Source organism: Melanostigma gelatinosum (genome assembly GCF_949748355.1).
Source record: "Melanostigma gelatinosum genome assembly, chromosome: 4".
NCBI classification, from domain to species: domain Eukaryota; kingdom Metazoa; phylum Chordata; class Actinopteri; order Perciformes; family Zoarcidae; genus Melanostigma; species Melanostigma gelatinosum.
Window position 1 is genome coordinate 13,240,360 of NC_136637.1, and position 19,875 is coordinate 13,260,234.

A 19,875-nucleotide genomic window follows, 5' to 3' on the forward strand; every position below is an offset into this window, starting at 1 on the left:
CTGCAGGCTGTATCATGTGAACACACTTCCTGATGGTGGCACTGTTACAGCTGTCTGAATTTTCTACTCGAAGTTTCACTTTCTTTTCTTTTTACATTTTTAAATGCAAAAATGGTCAATTGGACAAGAGGAAATGGTTTGGTGTCTCTAGTGGTTTTTGTTGCGCTCTTTCCATCGTTCCTGTCAAAGAACTTTTCACTGCCCACTGGTTATTCTATTTATTCTGTTTCCGATTGTATGTGATGTGCAGCAGGTCTAGTTCATGCTTTTTTATGTTGGAACCAGAAGTTGACGAAAGCAAAGTTTGGCAAATATTAAATATTCATGGTCTACTTTAAAAATGTATCATACAAAAGCACTGAGCGAACAATTCTCATTCAAGTAGCTGGACACCATCTTGAAAGTCCTGTGTGCAGTTCCTGTAATATATCCTTTACTACAACAGTAAAGTGACTTCTGTAAACATGAGACTGGATGCACGACCATCTTTGTTATAGCTCACGTTTTAAATTATACCTTAGACTGCTGTAGAGTTGGACAGTTTATAGGAATCCACAGATTTCACCTTTTTTGTTGACTCAAAACTTTCAATACTTGAACTTTGTATGATTTGCCTGTGGCAATGCAATTCACGGGAAGCTAGCGTGAGTGGCAGCGGTGTGTAACGGAGCCTAAAAACAGTTAGTCAAGCAAGCCAAGAGGATAAGCTTGTTATTGCTCATAAAATTGGACAACAGGATGCGAGGGATCCCGCAGTGAGTCAAAAACAATAAACTAGAGAGGAAGAGAGAGAACACGTGTGTGTGTGTGTGTGTGTGTGTGTGTGTGTGTGTGTGTGTGTGTGTGTGTGTGTGTGTGTGTGTGTGTGTGTGTGTGTGTGTGTGTGTGTGTGTGTGTGTGTGTGTGTGAGAGGGATCCATGCAGACCCCTGGGCAGAGTGACTCTCTTTTCCTGTCTCCTTCCTGGTCCCCCGTTCTCTCTCCAGACGACAATAGACATCCCATCATGTCCGTTTGGATGGTTAATGGTCGTGTTTATTTTTCCCATCGCTGTCGTCATCTGGACACACATCGAGCATTGACAGTCAGCTGGCCTGGTTTCAGACTGAATAAATACTATTAACCACTTAAACAAACAGACATTTAAAAGTCGATAAGCCTAGAGGACGGCAGAACTCGGGAGAGAGACAGAGATTAGAGAGAGGAAACAGTACGACAATAGAATGAGTCTAAGGTTTCCCTAAAAGAATAAAAAGTCACAAATCTTTTGTACGATGTTCATCAATGGGATAAAGCTGCTGGCTCATATCAACCCTATACATTTGTGGACTTGTGGGACAAATGATGTCACTTCAGACTGTCATTTTAGCACTCGTGCAATCACAGAAAGAATTGGCAGGATTGAGCAAAACCTTATCTGCTGGTGTTGACTGATTTCATGAGCCTCCCCAACTTGAGGAATTCCAAAATTTCCCAACTATGGACGAATAAAAGCACAGTTCTATCGAAGTACTGTATAGGACTGACCCCATTAGCGGTTGACAGTAGTTTGACTTTGGCAGATTGATTTTTCTATTGTTCTACTTAGAAAACAGAATGTCTCAAACCATTTGACCTGAAAGAATAATGTCAATGCCGATTTCTTTCTTGAACGATGCAGCCATTAATGTGAGTTTTTGTTGAGAGAGGTTAGGAGTAACTGATCTACAGTGAATCATTATCAGGTGGCACAATCTGCTTATGGTGTGTCATGACCCTCTCCCACTGATGTAACTTTGGCAAGTGGGTGAATGCGTCCTGACATGGAATCATCTGATAAGGACTCCTCCATCAAACATGTCTGTCTTGTATGCATGAGCTGTCTGTGTCCGCGTGTGTTGGAGTGCGTATGTGACCACTTGCCCATATTAACAATAGGTTAATACCATTCATGTCTCGGCTATATTGCACCTATCGCCTTGTTTTCACCATAAACTAAAACATTACACAACTGCTGCCTCTTTGCCATGTGATGTGTGACGCTCGACCTGTTTTTTATTGACAAAAACATGCCAATCAGTCATTGTGATCCCTTGACTACCTGTTGTGTTTAGGATGTGTTGTGTTATTCAAGCTGTGGCAAGAGTATGAAGGGAGGGGAGGTTCGAGAGGCTGCTGCTGAGCCTTCGAGGTGAAGAGCAGGCTGCCGCTGCTGAGGGTTCCAGTACGTCGCTGTCCTCCCTGATGAAGCCGGGTCAAGGCCAGTTGGATTATTCCTCTCTGTCGAGGTTGTAGACCATCTGTTAAGTAATCCATTGGTCAATTAGCAGAAACATTTTGGAAACATGAATTTCTGAAGTCATTAATCAAGCAAAAATATATATCCACTGCTGCCAGTTTATCAAACGTGAAGATTTTCGGCTTTTTTTCTGTTTTATATCATGGCATAGTGTATATCTTTTGGCGTTTGGGACTATTTGATCACACCTTGGATCTTGGATTTCGAGAAGTTATTTTTCACTCTTATAAACGAGGCAAAAAATGTATTAATGTAAAATAATCAACAGAATAAACATTCAGTGGAAATAACTGACGGTCCCAGCTTCTGAATGAGAGGATTTGCAGCTTTTTTATTTTAGGGTTGGGGACTGTTTGTAGAACACCACGTTGAGGCCTTGTTTCCACATAGCTCTGTGTACGAATACAAAAAAACAAGACATCTGCGACTGACTACTAACTTCAAGGAAATCCACTGTGTTCATCAAAACAGGAAGTGTTGTAGCCATCAGAGTTATCAGCGTGATATTGACAGTGTAAACCTCAGACCTGTGATTACTGGCTGCAGAACAGCAAGCAGAGAGGCGCGAGAGGCGGGACTACCCCCCCGAGAGGGAGTGTGTATGAGGCAGAGTTGTCTCACACACGCACACACTCTCTCTCAGTCATTGCTCCACATACACAGGGTGTGAGGTAAAGCCTAGTCAGACTTTGAAGACCAAAGTGAGTCACTAGAACTTCGCTTCCCAGCGTCAGAGAGCCACGGCTTGGTCCTTTTCCTCATGCTGCAGTCAGACTGAGACAGACACTTTAACGGACGGCAGCCCCACTCTGCTCTGCACTCCCCACACAGCAACATGGGAGCCTGCTGCTTTGACAAGAAAGAGAGGAAGTTAGGGAAGCTAAATGGTTGGAGAAAGGTGAGTTTTCTTTGATTTGTTTTCGACATTCAGAGTTTTACTTTATTTGGTTTCTTAATGGACTTTAGGATTCTTTGTTGTGTGTGGATTTTGAGTGCTACACTTCTGTGGTTTGTTTAACATGGTGTGAATTTCACACATGCTTAAAGTTTTTGTTAAACACAAAGTTTCAGTTGCTCCTTTTTGTCCTTTGGTGTTGTTTAAAGTTGGCCATCGTCAGAGGAATTTAAACTGCTGATGCTGAAAGTGTACTTTAGGGTTTTCTTCCTTTTCACAGCATGTGATGTTGACTTTCTTTTGCTGTTTAATACCGAAGTGTATGTTTTTAATGTTAAGAGCTATGTTCTTTTTTACTTGTTGATTTTTTTACTTACTTGCACCACTTCGTGCAAGAGGCAGTGGTGCATTCATTTTGCTTTTGAGAATCTTTGTCCATGCAGCTGAATTAAGATGTGACTACACAGATATGTGGTTGTATTGTGAGACCTCTTGTCATCCTTTGCCCGAAAGATCAAAGTTGAATTCAGGGCAGAATATATGGAATGTTTGTTTCTGGATTTTGAGGTTGTCTTTTTGTCCCGTTACTACTTTAGTTTGTGGGATTACTTTAACTTTTCTCCCAGGGTGTGCAGATCGAAGGAAAATATGGACATTCTAGAGACTATCTATTGCAGCGGCTGTTTTGTTCTCCTTGGAACAATGTATAACTGATTTCATCCCAGGTTATTAAGTGACCTATAGGTGGTAGTAAGGTCGTGGCAAAGTCATTCGATACTGCTTAATGGGACGCAGAGTAAAGCAAATCTTTTAGGGAATTTCTCCCCAGGTTTAGGGGGAAACATGCCATACGATTATTAATATGATAAAATGTTGCTTTCCATATGGTTTGTGCATTCATTTGAGTGTTGGATAATGTAGTAGAGGTTTTGGTGATACAATACTTTCTTGTTTGTTGGTGTAATACTGCTTCTGTGGTATTTTCTGCTTTCGAAGCAACCAGAGCTTAAGTAAGCACAGTTGCGCAGCCTGCTCACTGTTCTCCTCAAGCCAAAAAAATGGTGTGGCACACCACATCTGACTCTGAGGCCTTGAACAGCTGGGAGTGATGGGAGTGAATCGTTCAGCTGAGAAATAGTTTTCTTACTTTTATCTCTCCCTTTTTTTTGTCTCTGGTTTTTAAAGCTGACAGTTCTTTTTTTTTTAAACATCCTACTGCGAAGACACGTGAATGCAGTCTTTCTCATACAGACACACACTAGCATGAGCAGGTGAGTCAGAGGACAAGAGAGGTTGTCAGACCGTCTCTCTGGGTTGTCTGTAGCTTCATCCAACCTACGGTTCATACGTAGTTTGGTTCCTTGATCTTTACAGAGTTATGTCACTGTGGGTCTTTGCCATTGCATCGATGTTACCAGCCTGCGTCATATCATTACTAGAGATAAACCACAAGCACTGCAAGTTTGCTGGTTTAGAAGGAAAGATTACGTAGGTCACAGTCAGCTACGCTGCATACCGGAAATATGTGATTATCTTGATAAATTGATATAACGATGATGTGACCTCATAGTGTAATTCCTTTGTTCTTCAAAACGTCTATCATTCACACTTCCATCATTCGTTAAGACATCCCCATAACATTTGTTTGCATTTGATCGTAAAATTGGATTTAATCAGGTTTATCCATAAGTCAAGTTGTGCATTTCTGTTGCTGCAGGGTTAAGAGGTCAATACGCTCTGAACAGTGAGCAGGCTGATCTACAGCAGACAGAGCGTAGTGCACCCACTAGTGGCTTAAAGGCACAACTTCAAACTGAACCCCTCCAGATGGATGTTATTTGAAGCGAAGAATTTAGACTCTGGACTTATGATTCAGGCCTTAGTCGACAATTTTAGTAATTTAAAGCATTTCCAACAGTGTCAATTTAGAAATGCGAAAAATCTACCACACAAGGTTAAAAAACTGTTAAATCTTTGATGCAGAGAAAAAACAGAACCGCTTGAGGATGGTAAGAAGAGAATGGCTCAAATAATAGATATACAGTATGTTGGAAAGAGATACCCACAGAGCTCCGAGAGACCGATATTCCTCCAGCGCCACAGTGTCAGTAGGAGGTAAAGAGGATTCCCCTCTGCCCCTGAATGAAGAATAAATGAAGTACACAATGGTAATAACACAATCATAAGGAAACATATGGGAACAAGTGTGTAAAACATGCATGTGACAAGTGAGCATCAACTGTGCTTAAATGTTGATAATGGCATTCGTAGGCTGATGTGTGTGTGTGTGTGTGTGTGTGTGTGTGTGTGTGCACTGAGGCATTTCTTCTAGCCTCTGGGGAAGCATAGCTCTTCAACACATTGCAGAGAGACATCCCCTCCTGTTATTTCTGGTTTCTTTATATATTACGCAGTGAGCTGTTATATAAAGAGCTGCCTCCTCGGTTTCTCTTTTTATTTTTTTCCTTCATTTCCTGCATCCCACCTCCCTGCTTCTGGTTCTTTCCTTCAGTGGGAGGATAATCCGGGATCCTCTCAGGGAAGCTTTGATCTTCCCCTCATCTTTCCGAACTCGTACACGCACACAAACACATCAGACTGAGAGGTTCTCTGGGAACTTCTGTTTACCGTTTCCCATGGATTGGCTCTGAAGCGACAAGAACTATGGATATTTTCTCATTAGCAAAGCCTTGCAGCCATCCTCGAGGGGTTTCACAAACAAAAGTCGTGACAAAATCGACAAAAATCACAAATGGCGCCATCGCAATTGGCCGGTGGTACTGACGTAACAGTACATTCCAGTCAGGTGGCCCTATAGCCTTGTACACTGCAGCAGTATCAACACCTGCTCCAAGGACAGCCCATTGATTCTGCCAGCGAGGCAGACAGAGAGAGAGATTGATGACTGTGTTGGCAAGTGGCAGCCGAGAGAGAAATTGACATGTAAGTGGTGGAGAGTGAGGGAGAGACGGAGTGGAGAGGAGAGAGGATGTGTGGGGGGGATCGGTGGATGCGAGCAGAGGCGATGTGTGTGGTGTGTCCTCGTGACAGCTCAGCATGCTTCACTGCATGTCTGCCTGGGAAGGGAAAGGGGAAGCCTCTCCTTTCTTCTCTCCCCTTCTCCTTTCAAAACAGCCCTGGCTGGCTGATGCTGTTGCCATGGCGTTGCGGTGTTCTGGTAATTGGCATACACACTTACTTACAGGCAGAGAGAGAAAAATAACGTGAGCTGTTGTCACCTAAATTGGGGAAGGATGCAATTATCTCCCATCTCTCCTTTTTCTTTTTTCCTCCTTACCAGTTGTTACAAATTGCCTTCCACAGACACGCTGATAGCATCTAATAATATTATGGGGTGCGGATAATGAACAGGCTTATGAGTTCGCCGCGCTTGGGATGTCAGGAGACAACAGAATACTCAAAAGAGGGAGAGGGTGATAATCGAGATAATGGCCATAAAAATACAGTCACATTCACACTCTTTAAAACGTGCCCATCCCCTCTATCCACCCTCATTGTTTTACTGTAGAGGGACGGCAGAGCTGTGTGGCTCCATGACATTCCTTCACATTGGCTGACTTTATAAAATAAAATGCCTTGAAGAGGGAATTACAGGGGCTGAGAAATAGAGATGATTGGATGTATATGCAGTGGTGGCAGAGCTGGAAAACAAGAGAAGAGAGGAAATGTTACATCTGGAATCCAAGTATGAATATTATATGTCAGTCACTCAAACATCTCTCCACAACCTCATGTATATATGCCCAGCTGTAATTGGGGCTCCCCCCCCCTTCTCCCCACTTTCTGTCAAATCATGTGTTCTGAATAGAGTGTGTTGCTGGGGCTCGCAGACTACAGCAGGGGAAGGAGAGACGGAGGAGGGAGGGAACCAAAAAGAGATGAAGAGAGAGAAGCAGGGTAGGAGGGGGGAGTGAGCACCACGGCAGTGAGAGCAGCAAAGCAAGACAAATCCAGTGGAGGAACCCCCCCTCCAGTCAGATGAACATCGTTGCCTCACTCCCTCCTCCTCCTCCTCCTCCTCCTCCTCCTCCTTCTCCTGTCTCCATCATTGTTATTTGCCCCTCCTCCCTTCCTCGCTCCTCTATAATTCATCAGTGCACTGAGAGTCCCCAGCTCACGGCTCCAGCTGCTGCTGCTCCAGCCGAACCACCGAGCCTGTTGGATCTCCTCCTCTCCTAGCCTGGCTACAGCGCTTACTTTTTCCCACCTCTATCTGTCCATCTACCCTTGCATCCATCCCCAGACATGGAGACTCAGAGCTGCTCTTTTTCTGCTGCCGAGAGGGAGAGTGAGACATCATCAAGCTGCTCTCTTAGCTGCTGAGAAGTGAAGAACAAGAGGAGAGAAGAAGGGATCTTTTGTTCTTTTTGGCGCTGAAATATTCCTGTTCGCCTCCCTCTTTTTATTTCCATTGGATTACAGTTCTGGCTTTGTGTAGGAACGAGAAAACAGGGTCCAAAATGCCTGAAGCCAATTACCTGCTGTCGGTGTCTTGGGGTTACATTAAGGTGTGTGGCGCTTATCTACGTAGCTTGTCGGAATAACGCTCCCATTTCGTTGTACCTCTCTGTGCTGTGCTTCTGTTGCATTAAGGGCCAGTTCCATAGAAATTCAATTTTCAATTTTTTATTATTTTATTCATGGTTTTGTGGAGCTTACAGTGCTGTCCTAACTGCACCAAAAGTTATTTCCATCATGATGAGGGTGGTCTGACAGAATGGTGTTTTGTGGCTCAGGCTCCATCTTGAGCCCTCTGCAGAGCTCTGTGTGTCTGTATATGTGTGTTATTCTGTATGTGTGTGTGTGTGTGCGCGCATGCCTGTCATAAACAGCTGCTACTGCAGTGCTTGGGTCTCCGTGTACTGTTAAATGCATCAGTCTCCCAGAACTATTTCATGTATTTAAAACGGTTCATAATGATTGAAAACTACATGAAAATCGTCATATGTTGTTACAAAGATGAATGTAAGGAGCTGTGTGCAAATGTTCCTGTTGACATCATTGAAATTCTTGCACACTGATGCAAATGAAACAGCTGAATAGGCCAAGAAATGTGATTGAGTGTAATAAAACTGTAAATTGGTTGCCCGGGGTGAATTAAAAGCATTAAAAGGTGATTGCTTCCCCACTGGTAAAACAAATAATAATCCGCAGCCTAATTGATTCCAGGGAAAATGTGGGGGGTAATAACATGTGTCCCCCACCCGCATTTCACGCTGTTGTTAAATAATATTCTAGGGCTGGTGGTATAAAACTGGATACTGCTGTATTTTCCATGTAATCTTGTGCCATCATTTCTTCCAGGTTTTCCCTCAGTGGAAACTGACGACATTTCTTTTCTCTCTCCCCCCTCCTCTTCCTGTTTCTCTCTTGCAGTTCAAGAGAATGTTGAATCGGGAGTTGACGCACCTATCTGAGATGAGTCGGTCTGGGAATCAGGTTTCTGAATTCATCTCCAACACCTTCCTAGGTAAATGAAAGTCTTGTGTACATGCACTCAAAAACCCACTAATAAATCCACCAATTTGGTTTTAATAAACCACGCTTAATGACCACAGACTGAAATGTAATCTTAGAAGTGAATTACAAATATACATAATATTTAGTGGCTCACACAGATCCCCACTTCTCTGTTTTGCTGCAATGGAGGTTCAGCACATGATGTTGCTGTGCAAGTTGCTCTTGCAGGCTTTTCTGTGGGGGCGTACCATAAAACGCTGCGCCATAAAGCTTTGTCTAGATGTTTATGGCATCGGGATCAAAATAGCCATAAAAATTTCAGTAAGAAATATACATTCAAAGAGAGAAAGGTGTGTTTAAAGTGGCTGGCTTCTGTAAAAAGTGCCATTTGACTGACATGGGAGCTTGTTAGCCAGAATCAGAGTAAGTGGATTTGTCAGCATGGGTTACACATTCGAGATCTGAGAATAGATGGCGATAGTGTTTAGAGACATTGCTTCTTCTGTTTTTTTGTCACCCACATGCACAACATGTTTCATAACTCTGGGACCTAACCACGTGTTTAAGTCACTGTAGCGGGACAATCAACCAATTTCTACAAATGGGTTAAAAGTTGGCTTTTGGTAAATGTGATATTTCCACAGAAGCGTGATGATATCTAGAGGACAGATGCACAAAGTTAATAGACAAGTGAATGGTTCAAAAGAAATATAGACTGACAAACAAAGAGGATACAAGAAGGCAGACAGGATGCACTTAAAGGTTGTTAAGACCTTATTTGTAGACCAATCGATTGGCATCCTGATCCAGTGTAGGATTGTTAGCCGATCCCTCACCGCCAGATCATAGAGAGTGAGAGGAGGGTTGAGGGGAGACAGAGACGCAGCAAACGAGGGAGGAGCTGACTGCAGTGAGGGAGAAAATAGAGGTACAGACCGAGGAACCCCCTTTGCTGGCAGCGATATGAGCTCGGCAGATTTGGTGACTCATCCCAGTCTGAATGCATCTTTGTCGGCGGGGACACCTTGTTGTTGTGCGACTGCTTGCTGGCTATTGACGTGTGCCTGACCCCCAGCACAGCTGTCCTAGCAGTATAATTCTGTCATAATTCCCTTTGATCGGCCAGCAGCAATACACTGAGGGGGGAAAAATGGCCCCAAAAAGCCTCCACCCTCCCTACTGCACCTGCGTTTCTCACAGAAGAGCATATGGAGGAGGATGAAGAAGAAATCGAAATGAACGTGGGAGGTGACAGAGTAGCAGGAAAGAGAAGGGAGAATAGGAGCGAAAGAACAGAGCAACAAATCAACAGATCCTTACTTCAGCTGCTTCATTTTTGTTTGTAAATCAGTCTCTACAAAGAGAAGAAAAGAAATGACAAGATGAGAGAAAGTGTAAACAGACGGAAGAAGAAAAAATACACAAAAAGGACGGTCAAAATGCGACAGAGAGACATAATTTGGTGATATATGGATATCATGTTGACTGCTAAAAAAAAACCCTGAGCAGTTTATCAGTCATATCAGATCATCTGTGTAACAGAGTGCATGGCGTTTACACATTTGCTTTTACTTATACAGCAATTGATGATTGGAATGAAAATGTAGACTTGACTGTCTCACAATCTGATCTCGTACAGGCCACACAAACACCACACAGCAGTGGTGGTAATGATGGCTTGTAATAAATTAGAGGGCAATATATTGCTCTTCCCCTTGTTTCCCACGCAGCACATGTCTGAGAGCGCTTAATTGCCCATTCTCAATTACCACTGGAGGACTGAGGAGAGAGCGAGACAGAGAAAACAGAGAAAACTGTGAGAAAGAGGGAGTGCGTGAGAGAGAAAGTGATTATTTGAATTACAGCTGGTAATTGAATAACCCTCCACAGGGGAAGGCTGATAGGCCAGCGATGAGCTGAGTCGAGGCTTGATAGATGACTGCGCAGCTCACATTCGTGCCGACAGCCAGTCACTGCAGGATTTCATTCAATTCTTCTGTGATTGCAGTCAACACAAGGGCCTGGTTCTTATTACAAGAAACGTGGCATGTTTCCTGTGGGGTTTTTTTTTTTTAGATCAACTGTATTCACACTTTTTTGAATTACATGAAGGCCTTGCAGGTGTTCTGTGTATTGTTGGACGTCACTCTCACTTTAGAACAATTGTGTTTGAATAGACTTATTACCAAACATACAAATCCCACTCGACACTCAGTGATTTGATAAAGCTGTGAAAGATGCGGCAGCTTATTGAATGGCAGTCTTTATGGAACGGCCTTAACTGTGTAGGAGCCCCAGCTCTCAGTCTGTCAATGGACTGACCTATGGGAGTGAAAGGAGCAGGAGATGAAATGTGAGCCACCTGCTGAGAGATGGGGGGGGGGGCATAAGGACGGAGACGAATGAACAGTAGGAGCTCAGAGAAAGAGAAACTGCAGGTGGAGGACAGGGCAGCACGAATGAACAAATGAATGGAGGCACAGATGATGAATGAATAAGTGAATCAGTAAATCCCTCGGGAGCTAACCCGCTGCAGGTGTTTCTATAGTGGGTCCTCAGGCAGCCTACGCATTGAAGTCGTTTTTTAATTGAGAAGTACATGCAATTGTTAGACTCGTGCTGTATGAGGTCAAATGGAAATGTTACCTGCTTCTTCCTCACAACGTTGACACTTTATTTCTTGCCCTCCCTCAGACAAACAGAATGATATGGAGATCCCGTCGCCGACATCCAAGACGCGAGAGAAGAAGAAGCAGCAGCAGCAGAAGCAGCAGCAGCTGATGACGCAGATCAGTGGAGTCAAGAAGGTCTCCCATGGGCCCTCGCTCTCCACGAGCAGTATCTCGCGCTTCGGTGTCAAGACCGACAAGGAGGAGCTGTTGTCCAAGGAGCTGGAGGACCTCAACAAGTGGGGTCTGAACATCTTCACTGTTTCGGAGTACTCCCACAACCGGCCTCTCACCTGCATCATGTACGCCATCTTCCAGGTATGAAGAGTCTGGAATTGTGCATTCTTCTTCACTCACTCAAATGCTGTTTGATCACGACTAAAATGATCCAGGCTTGATCCTCATTATATCACTGTGTTGTTTGTTTCTCTAGGAGCGAGACCTGTTCAAGACATTTAAGATCCCCATGGATACGTTCGTGGCCTACATGATGACGTTGGAAGATCACTACCATTCAGATGTGGCCTACCATAACAGCCTGCATGCTGCTGACGTAGCCCAGTCCACACACATCCTGCTCTCCACTCCAGCCCTGGATGTAAGTCATTTTATAAAGAGAAGTATTGATACTCTGATAATGTAACAAGACCCTGATCTGAGGTGCTAAAAACAAAGTGGCGTACGTCCTTCAACTCTGACTCGGGCAAAACGTGACAGGAACAGAACCCTAATTTATTGAGTCAAATTAAGGTTAAATCTACTCTGGAAGGTTGCCGTGTAAAACCTTGGTTCGGGTCTGTTATCTGTTCCACCATACTCTTTAGTTAGTTGGTTAATACATATCCGTTCGTCCTTTCTGGTGCTTTTTCTATCCTCTAATTACTTTAATGTTCTTATTTTCCTCCCTCGCTCTCTTTTTCACAGGCGGTCTTCACAGATCTTGAGATCCTAGCAGCCATCTTTGCTGCAGCTATCCATGATGTTGACCATCCTGGAGTATCAAACCAATTCCTAATCAATACCAGTGAGTCAAAACATCACTCAACGCGGAACTTAGTCGGTTAATTTGTTGCCTTCTTTAAAAATATATAAATTGTTGCATTATACAACCAGATAGAAGTAGTCACGACAAAGACTAAAATACTGAAATCTCTTTTTAATGCCTCTGCAGACTCGGAGCTGGCGCTGATGTACAACGATGAGTCTGTGCTGGAGAACCATCACTTAGCTGTGGGATTCAAGCTACTACAGGAAGACAACTGTGATATCTTCCAGAACCTCGCTAAGAAGCAGCGACAGTCCCTCCGCAAGATGGTCATCGACATGGTAAGATATCCTGATTCATATTCTCCGCTCCTCTAATGTTATCTTAATTTAAATCATAACCTTTCCAAATTGTCCTAATGCGGAGGATGGGGTTTTCCTCTCTATTTGGGTCAGGTTTTGGCCACGGACATGTCCAAACACATGAGTCTGCTGGCTGATCTGAAGACCATGGTGGAGACCAAGAAGGTGACGAGCTCTGGAGTGCTGCTGCTGGACAATTACACCGACAGGATACAGGTAGGTTTTGGTTTTTGCAAAACAATTTCTTAACATCTTAAAAAAAGAGTAAGCAGTCACAACAAAAAAACTGAATCAATACTGTAAGCCCGCCAGCTCTCATTTGGCAGAGGTTGCTCAGCCAACGGCCATTAGCCGGCCTCCTACATAGCTGACCTTTGCTCCCCACTGTCACTCCTTTTTTCACCCCATCCATCTTCTTTTTCACCTTTAAGTGTTCCCTCTGCACGTCCCCTCGAATGGCATTTCTTGGGTTTCTTTTTTATTAGACTGTTGTGTAGACTGACCTCCTTTCACAACAAAGGACATTATAGAATTAGCCTCAAATGCCGGTTCTACGGGAATTTCATTTCTCCGAAATTTAAAGATTTCTTGGGGGAAATAACAAAAGCTGAAAATGATGCGCCAAATAAGAAGCAAATAAGCATTTCATGAATTGCAATTCTGTATTATTTGTAGGTGCTGCGTAACATGGTACACTGTGCTGACCTGAGTAACCCCACCAAGTCCCTGGAGCTGTATCGTCAGTGGACTGATCGGATAATGGATGAGTTCTTCCACCAGGGAGACAGAGAGAGGGAGAGGGGAATGGAGATCAGTCCTTTGTGTGATAAACACACAGCATCAGTGGAGAAGACCCAGGTAGGCAATGAAGGACATAGAAAGAAATATGGGCATTATATTTCTGTCAATACGTTAAAAGAATCTCCAGTTCTTATTTGACTCCTTACTCCTTTCCAGGTGGGTTTCATCGACTACATCGTGCACCCTCTGTGGGAGACCTGGGCCGATCTGGTTCACCCAGACGCCCAGGACATTCTGGACACGCTGGAGGACAACAGGAACTGGTACCAAAGCATGATCCCCCAGAGTCCCTCCCCGCCCTTCTACGACCAGGGTACGCACGGACACAGTGGAGGGACTGGAGGGCAGGGAGGCGGGGAAAAGTTTCAATTTGAGCTCACCTTGGAGGAGGAGGACTTGGATGGAATAGAGAAAAATGGCAAAGGGGAGGAAGACGACGAGGAAGAGTTAGAAGAGGAGGAGGACAGTCTAGGAGATTCTCGTTCTCCTCCCCTGGACTATTTGGACGGTCAGGAGCTCGAGGAAGGCCGCATGATGGAGCCAACAATAGAGATCGTGACACACGAGGCGTCGCCCACGGACACATAGGGCTTCCATCATCAGGCTCACATGGTGATTTGAAAGTTTTTGGCAAAAGAGGGGAGATCCTCTTGCAGCTGTGCTTTTTAATAAGCCCACAGAAGCAAGGGCTTAGTTAGGTCCCGCACTGGGGCGTCTTGCACTTGGGTGTTTGAAGCTAGACACGGACGGACAGTTTCGGTGAGGCGACTTCAGCGTTCTCAGGAAATAGTTACTGCAAACATTTTAGTCTTGGTGGACAGGCGAGACTGAGGGTGGAACTTGAAGGATTTTGGCCAGTTTGGAAAATGGTTACTTTTCTTTCCTGGACTGGCATTAAATGGACATTGACACTACTGAGAGACGTTTTGTACCTTAAGGCTTTTTTTTACAAAAATGATATGATCTAGAAGTAGCATAGAGTAAGATCTACTGACGGGGACACATTTGTATAGCAAGAGAAAGTGTTTACTTTTTTCCTGTACCATTTGTCAAAGGACTTTCGTGTGCCTTTTTTACTATTGTCTTTATAATAGTTTTTTATTTATTGAACACTCTAGTATATCTGTGAAATTTTTTTTTTTTTTAAATCTGAAGGAGCAAAATCTTTTTTGTATGTTAAAAAGAGAACAGTCTTCCATGTATTGGGCAATAGAGAAATCCAAACAAACGTCGACAAACAACTCTTGGACAAACTCATCTGAATAGAGAAACATAAACACACACATTATACGCACATTTTGTCACATTCGTTGTTCAACCCGAGCACAATGTTTTACATGTGGATTTTAAACGCTTATGTTCACTCATGGTTCATGTTACATGTTGCTTTCTATTTCAGATGTCGGTCAATGATGGTCACACTGAAATACATCGTCTATTTTCATACTCCATCCCTTCATACATCACCTTTTCTCTTTTCCATTGTAATGGTCTGCAGACCATTTGGGGCTTCCTACCTTTTCACAACAAAACTTGACTTTTAATGCAAAATGCTCAACCATAGAAATGGAACTGTATGGTCAGATAGTCACTCAGTGTAAACTCATTGGGACATTTGATTTGTACAATTTGTACAATAAGTTATTCAAGTTCAAACCCTGATAACCTACCATGTAAGACCAGATACAATCAGCAGAAATATAAGCAGTGCTACAAGCAAAAAGCCCGTGACACCAAGCTGCTGCCGAGATCCATGATAAAGTCAGAAATGAAGTCTGCCAAGGACAAAATTCACACCAGTGGTCAGTCTATTTTCAGCCCATAGGTATGCTGCAGTCTTAATAATCCTGTTATATGGAACAGGTCCCGACCCCGGACCCGTCTGATGTAAAGCCCCCCCCCCCCCCCCCGCTGCCCCTCTGCAATCAGGCCAGATGATTAAAGGTCCTCTTACAGCTGCCTGTCTGAAAGGCGCTCTCAGACCCTCATCAGCACCACTATTCACATGGTTTACAAACCCTTATGGGCTCCACGGACCCACCCCAAAACAATCAGGTCGGCTATTTCGTCCGCACCATAAAAAAAATCCCTCAAGTGCTGCCTCAGCTCATTGACGTCATTTGAATTCCTCTCCCTCCCCCTAGACTGTATTGGGTTTCGAGGACAGTCGGGTTATTGGGGTCTGGTGGAATTGCTGGATTCAGCACGGCAGACTGTACGCTTTGGGAAAAAAGAGGAATAATTAGGTGCTCTAGTTTTAAAACAAAACCAAATAAAAACTATTATTGTTTCTGAAAATAGTTGGAAAATGGTGTGCAGACCTCACATTTCCACAACAATTTTTTGTGGATGTTTTAGTTGCATCTATAATCACACCTCTCCATTTTCATATTGGTTTACTGATATACTCGAAGGTACTTCATCTAATTTCACTCCATCATGCTTAAGTGGCAATCGTTTGTGTGCAGTATGTATGTATGGAAGGTTTTGTATTTGTGTGTGCGTTTGGATGTGTTGACTTTGTCATCAGGCCTTACCCCCATCACTCCACGCCTTTGTCTCTACTGTTTGTTGCTAGGAGCTCAAGTTGGTCCTTTTTGCTGTTTATAACAGTGTGTATTTATTCTATACTTTAAGCTTGTAAATAAGAAATTCTGGTTCAGTGTAAAATATATTTTAATTTATATGCACTTGCATTACCTGGAAGTGGTGGTGTCTAATGTGTAGAAGACTCTGGATTAGAGTCTTTTTATATATGTATTATATATTGTTTTTATATATATATCAATATATATATAAATATATCTAAGTATATACCCGCACAATGTTTTGAGTGCCCAGCAGAGCAGCAGCTAAAGAGACATGTTGTTGTTGTCACATTAGAACCTTGTAACTCCAAAATAGCCTTTTTTAAATTTTCACAAGAAAATGAAAAACATTATATTCAGCTTATTATGCATGAATATTAAACCAAAATGTTCTCTCTTTGGCATCACTTTGAAATCTTAATTAATATCACAATCTTTTTTTTGCATTTCTGAAAATGTAAGTTTCTCTCAATTAAATTTCATCTTACATTTCTGAGATAATAGCCAGAATAGGACATGGAATGTTGGATATTTTTTCTTATGGAAGACTATTTTGGTCCAACTGAGTTTTTGAAGCTACAAGATTTCCATCTGACAGCAGCAATTTGGTAACCCAGAGGCAACATAGAGGACATGTTAAACTGCATAGGCTTGGATATAGGATACGTGCAAGCTAGCTAAGTAACACAGAAGCTTATCAATGCTTGGTATCAAAGTACACAAATAGCTTTTGTCTCTCAGAGGCTTGTCACAACTCAAGCTTCTCCATCCAGCATTTGAATGCAGATTGCTGATATATGAGGCCAGATAGATACAGGTTCGACGGACAAACACAAAGCACTCCTTTTACACTTAACGCACTTCACGTAAAAGTAGATAACACAGGGACGGTATTGGTAGCATGCTACAATACGCCCGGCACTGACGTGAATCGTTCTGAAGTTAACAACAAAACATGATCGTTTGTAACTGATTGTGCTCATGTGTGAAGTCTTTCTGACCAAACTTGTTAGCAGTTTTGAAATTCAAATGTGTCAGTATTAACATTGTTTATCTATGTTCAAGCTTTTTTTGGTCCTAGTTGTGTCCAAATGGTTAGCCAGATTTAGCACTATCTGCATGAGAGGTGTTTTCTTTTTTTTATTGTCAATAATATGTTCAAGTCTGCCAATTGGTAGGTTATTAAATGTTTCACACGATGTATGGTATTATATTGTATATTGTGTTCCAAAATAAATCTGAAATACTTTTTCTATTAAGTGATTAAAAGCAAAGCATGAATATATTGCTTCTGTTTCTGCTTTATTTTTGTCCCTCATAGCACACTGTAAATTATTGCAGTCAATTTACAGCAGGATTTCAACAGTAATAACCTATTATTTTTAAATAGATACCGTCAACACAAAACACAAAAGAATTAAATTAAATTGCACTCATTGACAGGGTTTTAACAGAACAACTAAACCGTATCAAGCAGTATATGCTGGGAAGAGCAATTCCACCTGAACTGCACATGTGAATCTGGAAAATGTCTGTTCTTCATCCATCCAAATATGAAGTACTTGGTGAGTAGTAATTTTATTTAATTCGTAATTTTTTCCAGTTTGTTTGCAGTACTGAATATGTGCACGTCATGATGGAAGGATTCAGCAGCTTGCTAGAATTTCACAGATGATTGCCCATTATTCAGACAACACAAGGAACTTATTTGAATAACTGCATGACATGTGGACACATGCATTTTGACAGTAAATTATTGAAGCATAATAGTATCTTGACACTAAATCTTTTACACTCTATGGATGTCACTTCACCAGTTGAAGTCCCATTAAGACTTCTGTGAAAGCTGGTTGTGGTTCATTTAAGGCACGGTCATTTTCTAGCCATCCAATGTTTTTGACTGTTATTATCTGAAAAAAAGATATATTGATTATAGAGAAACGAGCGCAACTGGAGATATCTGTTTTTGCAAGTGGACTGCTCTCTGCAACTATAGCCAAACAAGATGCACAAATTATCAAATCACATTAATATTCTGTAATAATAAAAATGTCACCTCTCTGCATTTTTCTGTGCTACCATTGGTATTTTTTTCACCTTTTATCTATTGAGGATGAAGTTTCACTGAGGGCAACGCTCTCTTTTTTAGGAGCAGGGACACCCTGATCACATACACATTCACATCTGGAAGCTTTCCAGTACAACCACAGTCACATCTGCTGGCTACTGAGCAACTCCGGCTCCTCCAGGTTAACAGCCTTGCTCAAGGGCACTATCTTTCCGGTACACCAAGGATCAGATTAGCTCATGACTTAGGCTATTATGGACACACGCACATATGGTAATATATTGTTGTTGGGTTGAAAAAAAATAATGTAAAAGTACCTTTTTTATAAAGATAGGCATGAATGTATTTCATCGGTTTTTGTCGTTTTTTCTCCCTCACAGCCTAGTTTTCTTTTCTCTGGTGGGTTCCCACATATTTGCAATGTTTCATAAGGCTGTGTCCCATTATGAAACTGTAGACTGAGCACCTGTTTTCTGTGTTGAAAAAATATTAAAAGTAGGCTAAAATCCCTGCTAGAGGTCTGTGCTGCAGACCAAACAACACTGCAAACATATGCAAAGTAACAACTAAGATATTTGGCAGCAACATAACACCATTTAAAGTTTCTACATCAGTTACATCAAACAAACAAGAGGCTGACTTAGTGGACTCCTATTTGACATGAGGAAAACTAACAGAGTCTGAGATTATGCTTCTGTTTTTAGTCAAGTCAAGTTTAAGTTCCCAGGGTTGGTTGACCACAATATGAATTTAGAAAAAAATAAAGACACCAAATGTCAGTGGACCCTGACCCATTCTGTGAGAAAAAAATAAAACCCATCAACCTCAAACCTCAGGACATTGCTGGAAACTAAAGTAGAATTAATTTATATCAGTACATCTGAGCTAAATAAAAATAAACAGAGTGCTCATTTTTGCATGTGTTGAAGGTACACACACACGCGCACACACACACACACACACACGCACACACACACACACACACACACACACACACTACAGACTACCTGAATTACAAGCAAATCATGCGAGACAGACCAGAAATGTTTTGAAAAAAATAGAAGATACAAACTTTAAAATTGATGACCTCTACCAAGGAGTTCATGCTTTCAGTCTGTATATTTGTGAGTTACTTGCACAATATCTCAAAACCTACTCTACTCCTATTCTATTTCTACAGGCACAAGCTGTGACCATCAGCTAAGTAGAAACTAATTAAATGTGGTGCAGATCAATTCTTGCGAAATGTTATGGCAATGCACCTTCCGGTGGTGCAACAGCAGCACACATTTAAATAACTAAACATAACTCAGTGGTCATGAGTCTGACTCAACTGAAATTGTACGCAAAAATAATTTATACAAGGGTTTAATATTCCTTTTCCATTTAGGTATCCTCCAAACCGTAAACCTTTGCCAATTAGTCTGATTATGAGTCTCCAGGTGTATTTTGACGTTATTCCAGATCCAGAGTAAAAATGTAAAGAATAAATTTAGGAGAGAATCCCCAGTAAATGTATGAACTTTGTGAATGCTTTCTGGTTTCAACCTCAACTGACTCCTGTTCTTTTACAGTACCTCCTGTAGTGATTCCTCAGGAAGGATGCAGATGCTGATATGTTAAGTTGTTTTTTTGCTGTAACATTAAGTTGGTTTATTAACATGTCGGACTTTACACAAAGTCCAGCGTGAGAAGGCAAAAAGGCTGGATGACGCAATATTTCCAGGAATATTCTGTTAGCATGTCATT

The 19,875-nt window shown here is 42.2% G+C and overlaps 1 protein-coding gene across 5 annotated transcripts in view; it reads left to right on the top strand.

The window, feature by feature from the left end:
• The window catches only part of pde4ba (phosphodiesterase 4B, cAMP-specific a), a gene marked incomplete at its 5' end in the record, with an annotated part of 131,841 nt that extends 114,500 nt beyond the window's left edge, over positions 1-17,341 (top strand). For 3 of the 5 annotated variants that reach the window (XM_079267108.1, XM_079267109.1, XM_079267110.1), the window contains 8 exons: positions 8,570-8,663; positions 11,348-11,640; positions 11,756-11,920; positions 12,247-12,346; positions 12,494-12,648; positions 12,763-12,885; positions 13,345-13,527; positions 13,627-17,341. In XM_079267108.1, coding sequence (XP_079123234.1) covers positions 8,570-8,663; positions 11,348-11,640; positions 11,756-11,920; positions 12,247-12,346; positions 12,494-12,648; positions 12,763-12,885; positions 13,345-13,527; positions 13,627-14,058 — 1,545 coding nt within the window. In that variant the 3' untranslated portion in view covers positions 14,059-17,341. Of the gene's footprint in view, positions 1-3,075; positions 3,176-7,589; positions 7,702-8,569; positions 8,664-11,347; positions 11,641-11,755; positions 11,921-12,246; positions 12,347-12,493; positions 12,649-12,762; positions 12,886-13,344; positions 13,528-13,626 lie in introns of those variants that run through there. The other 2 variants (XM_079267111.1, XM_079267112.1) reach the window with 2 other exon arrangements.
• Positions 17,342-19,875: the final 2,534 nt, after the last annotated feature.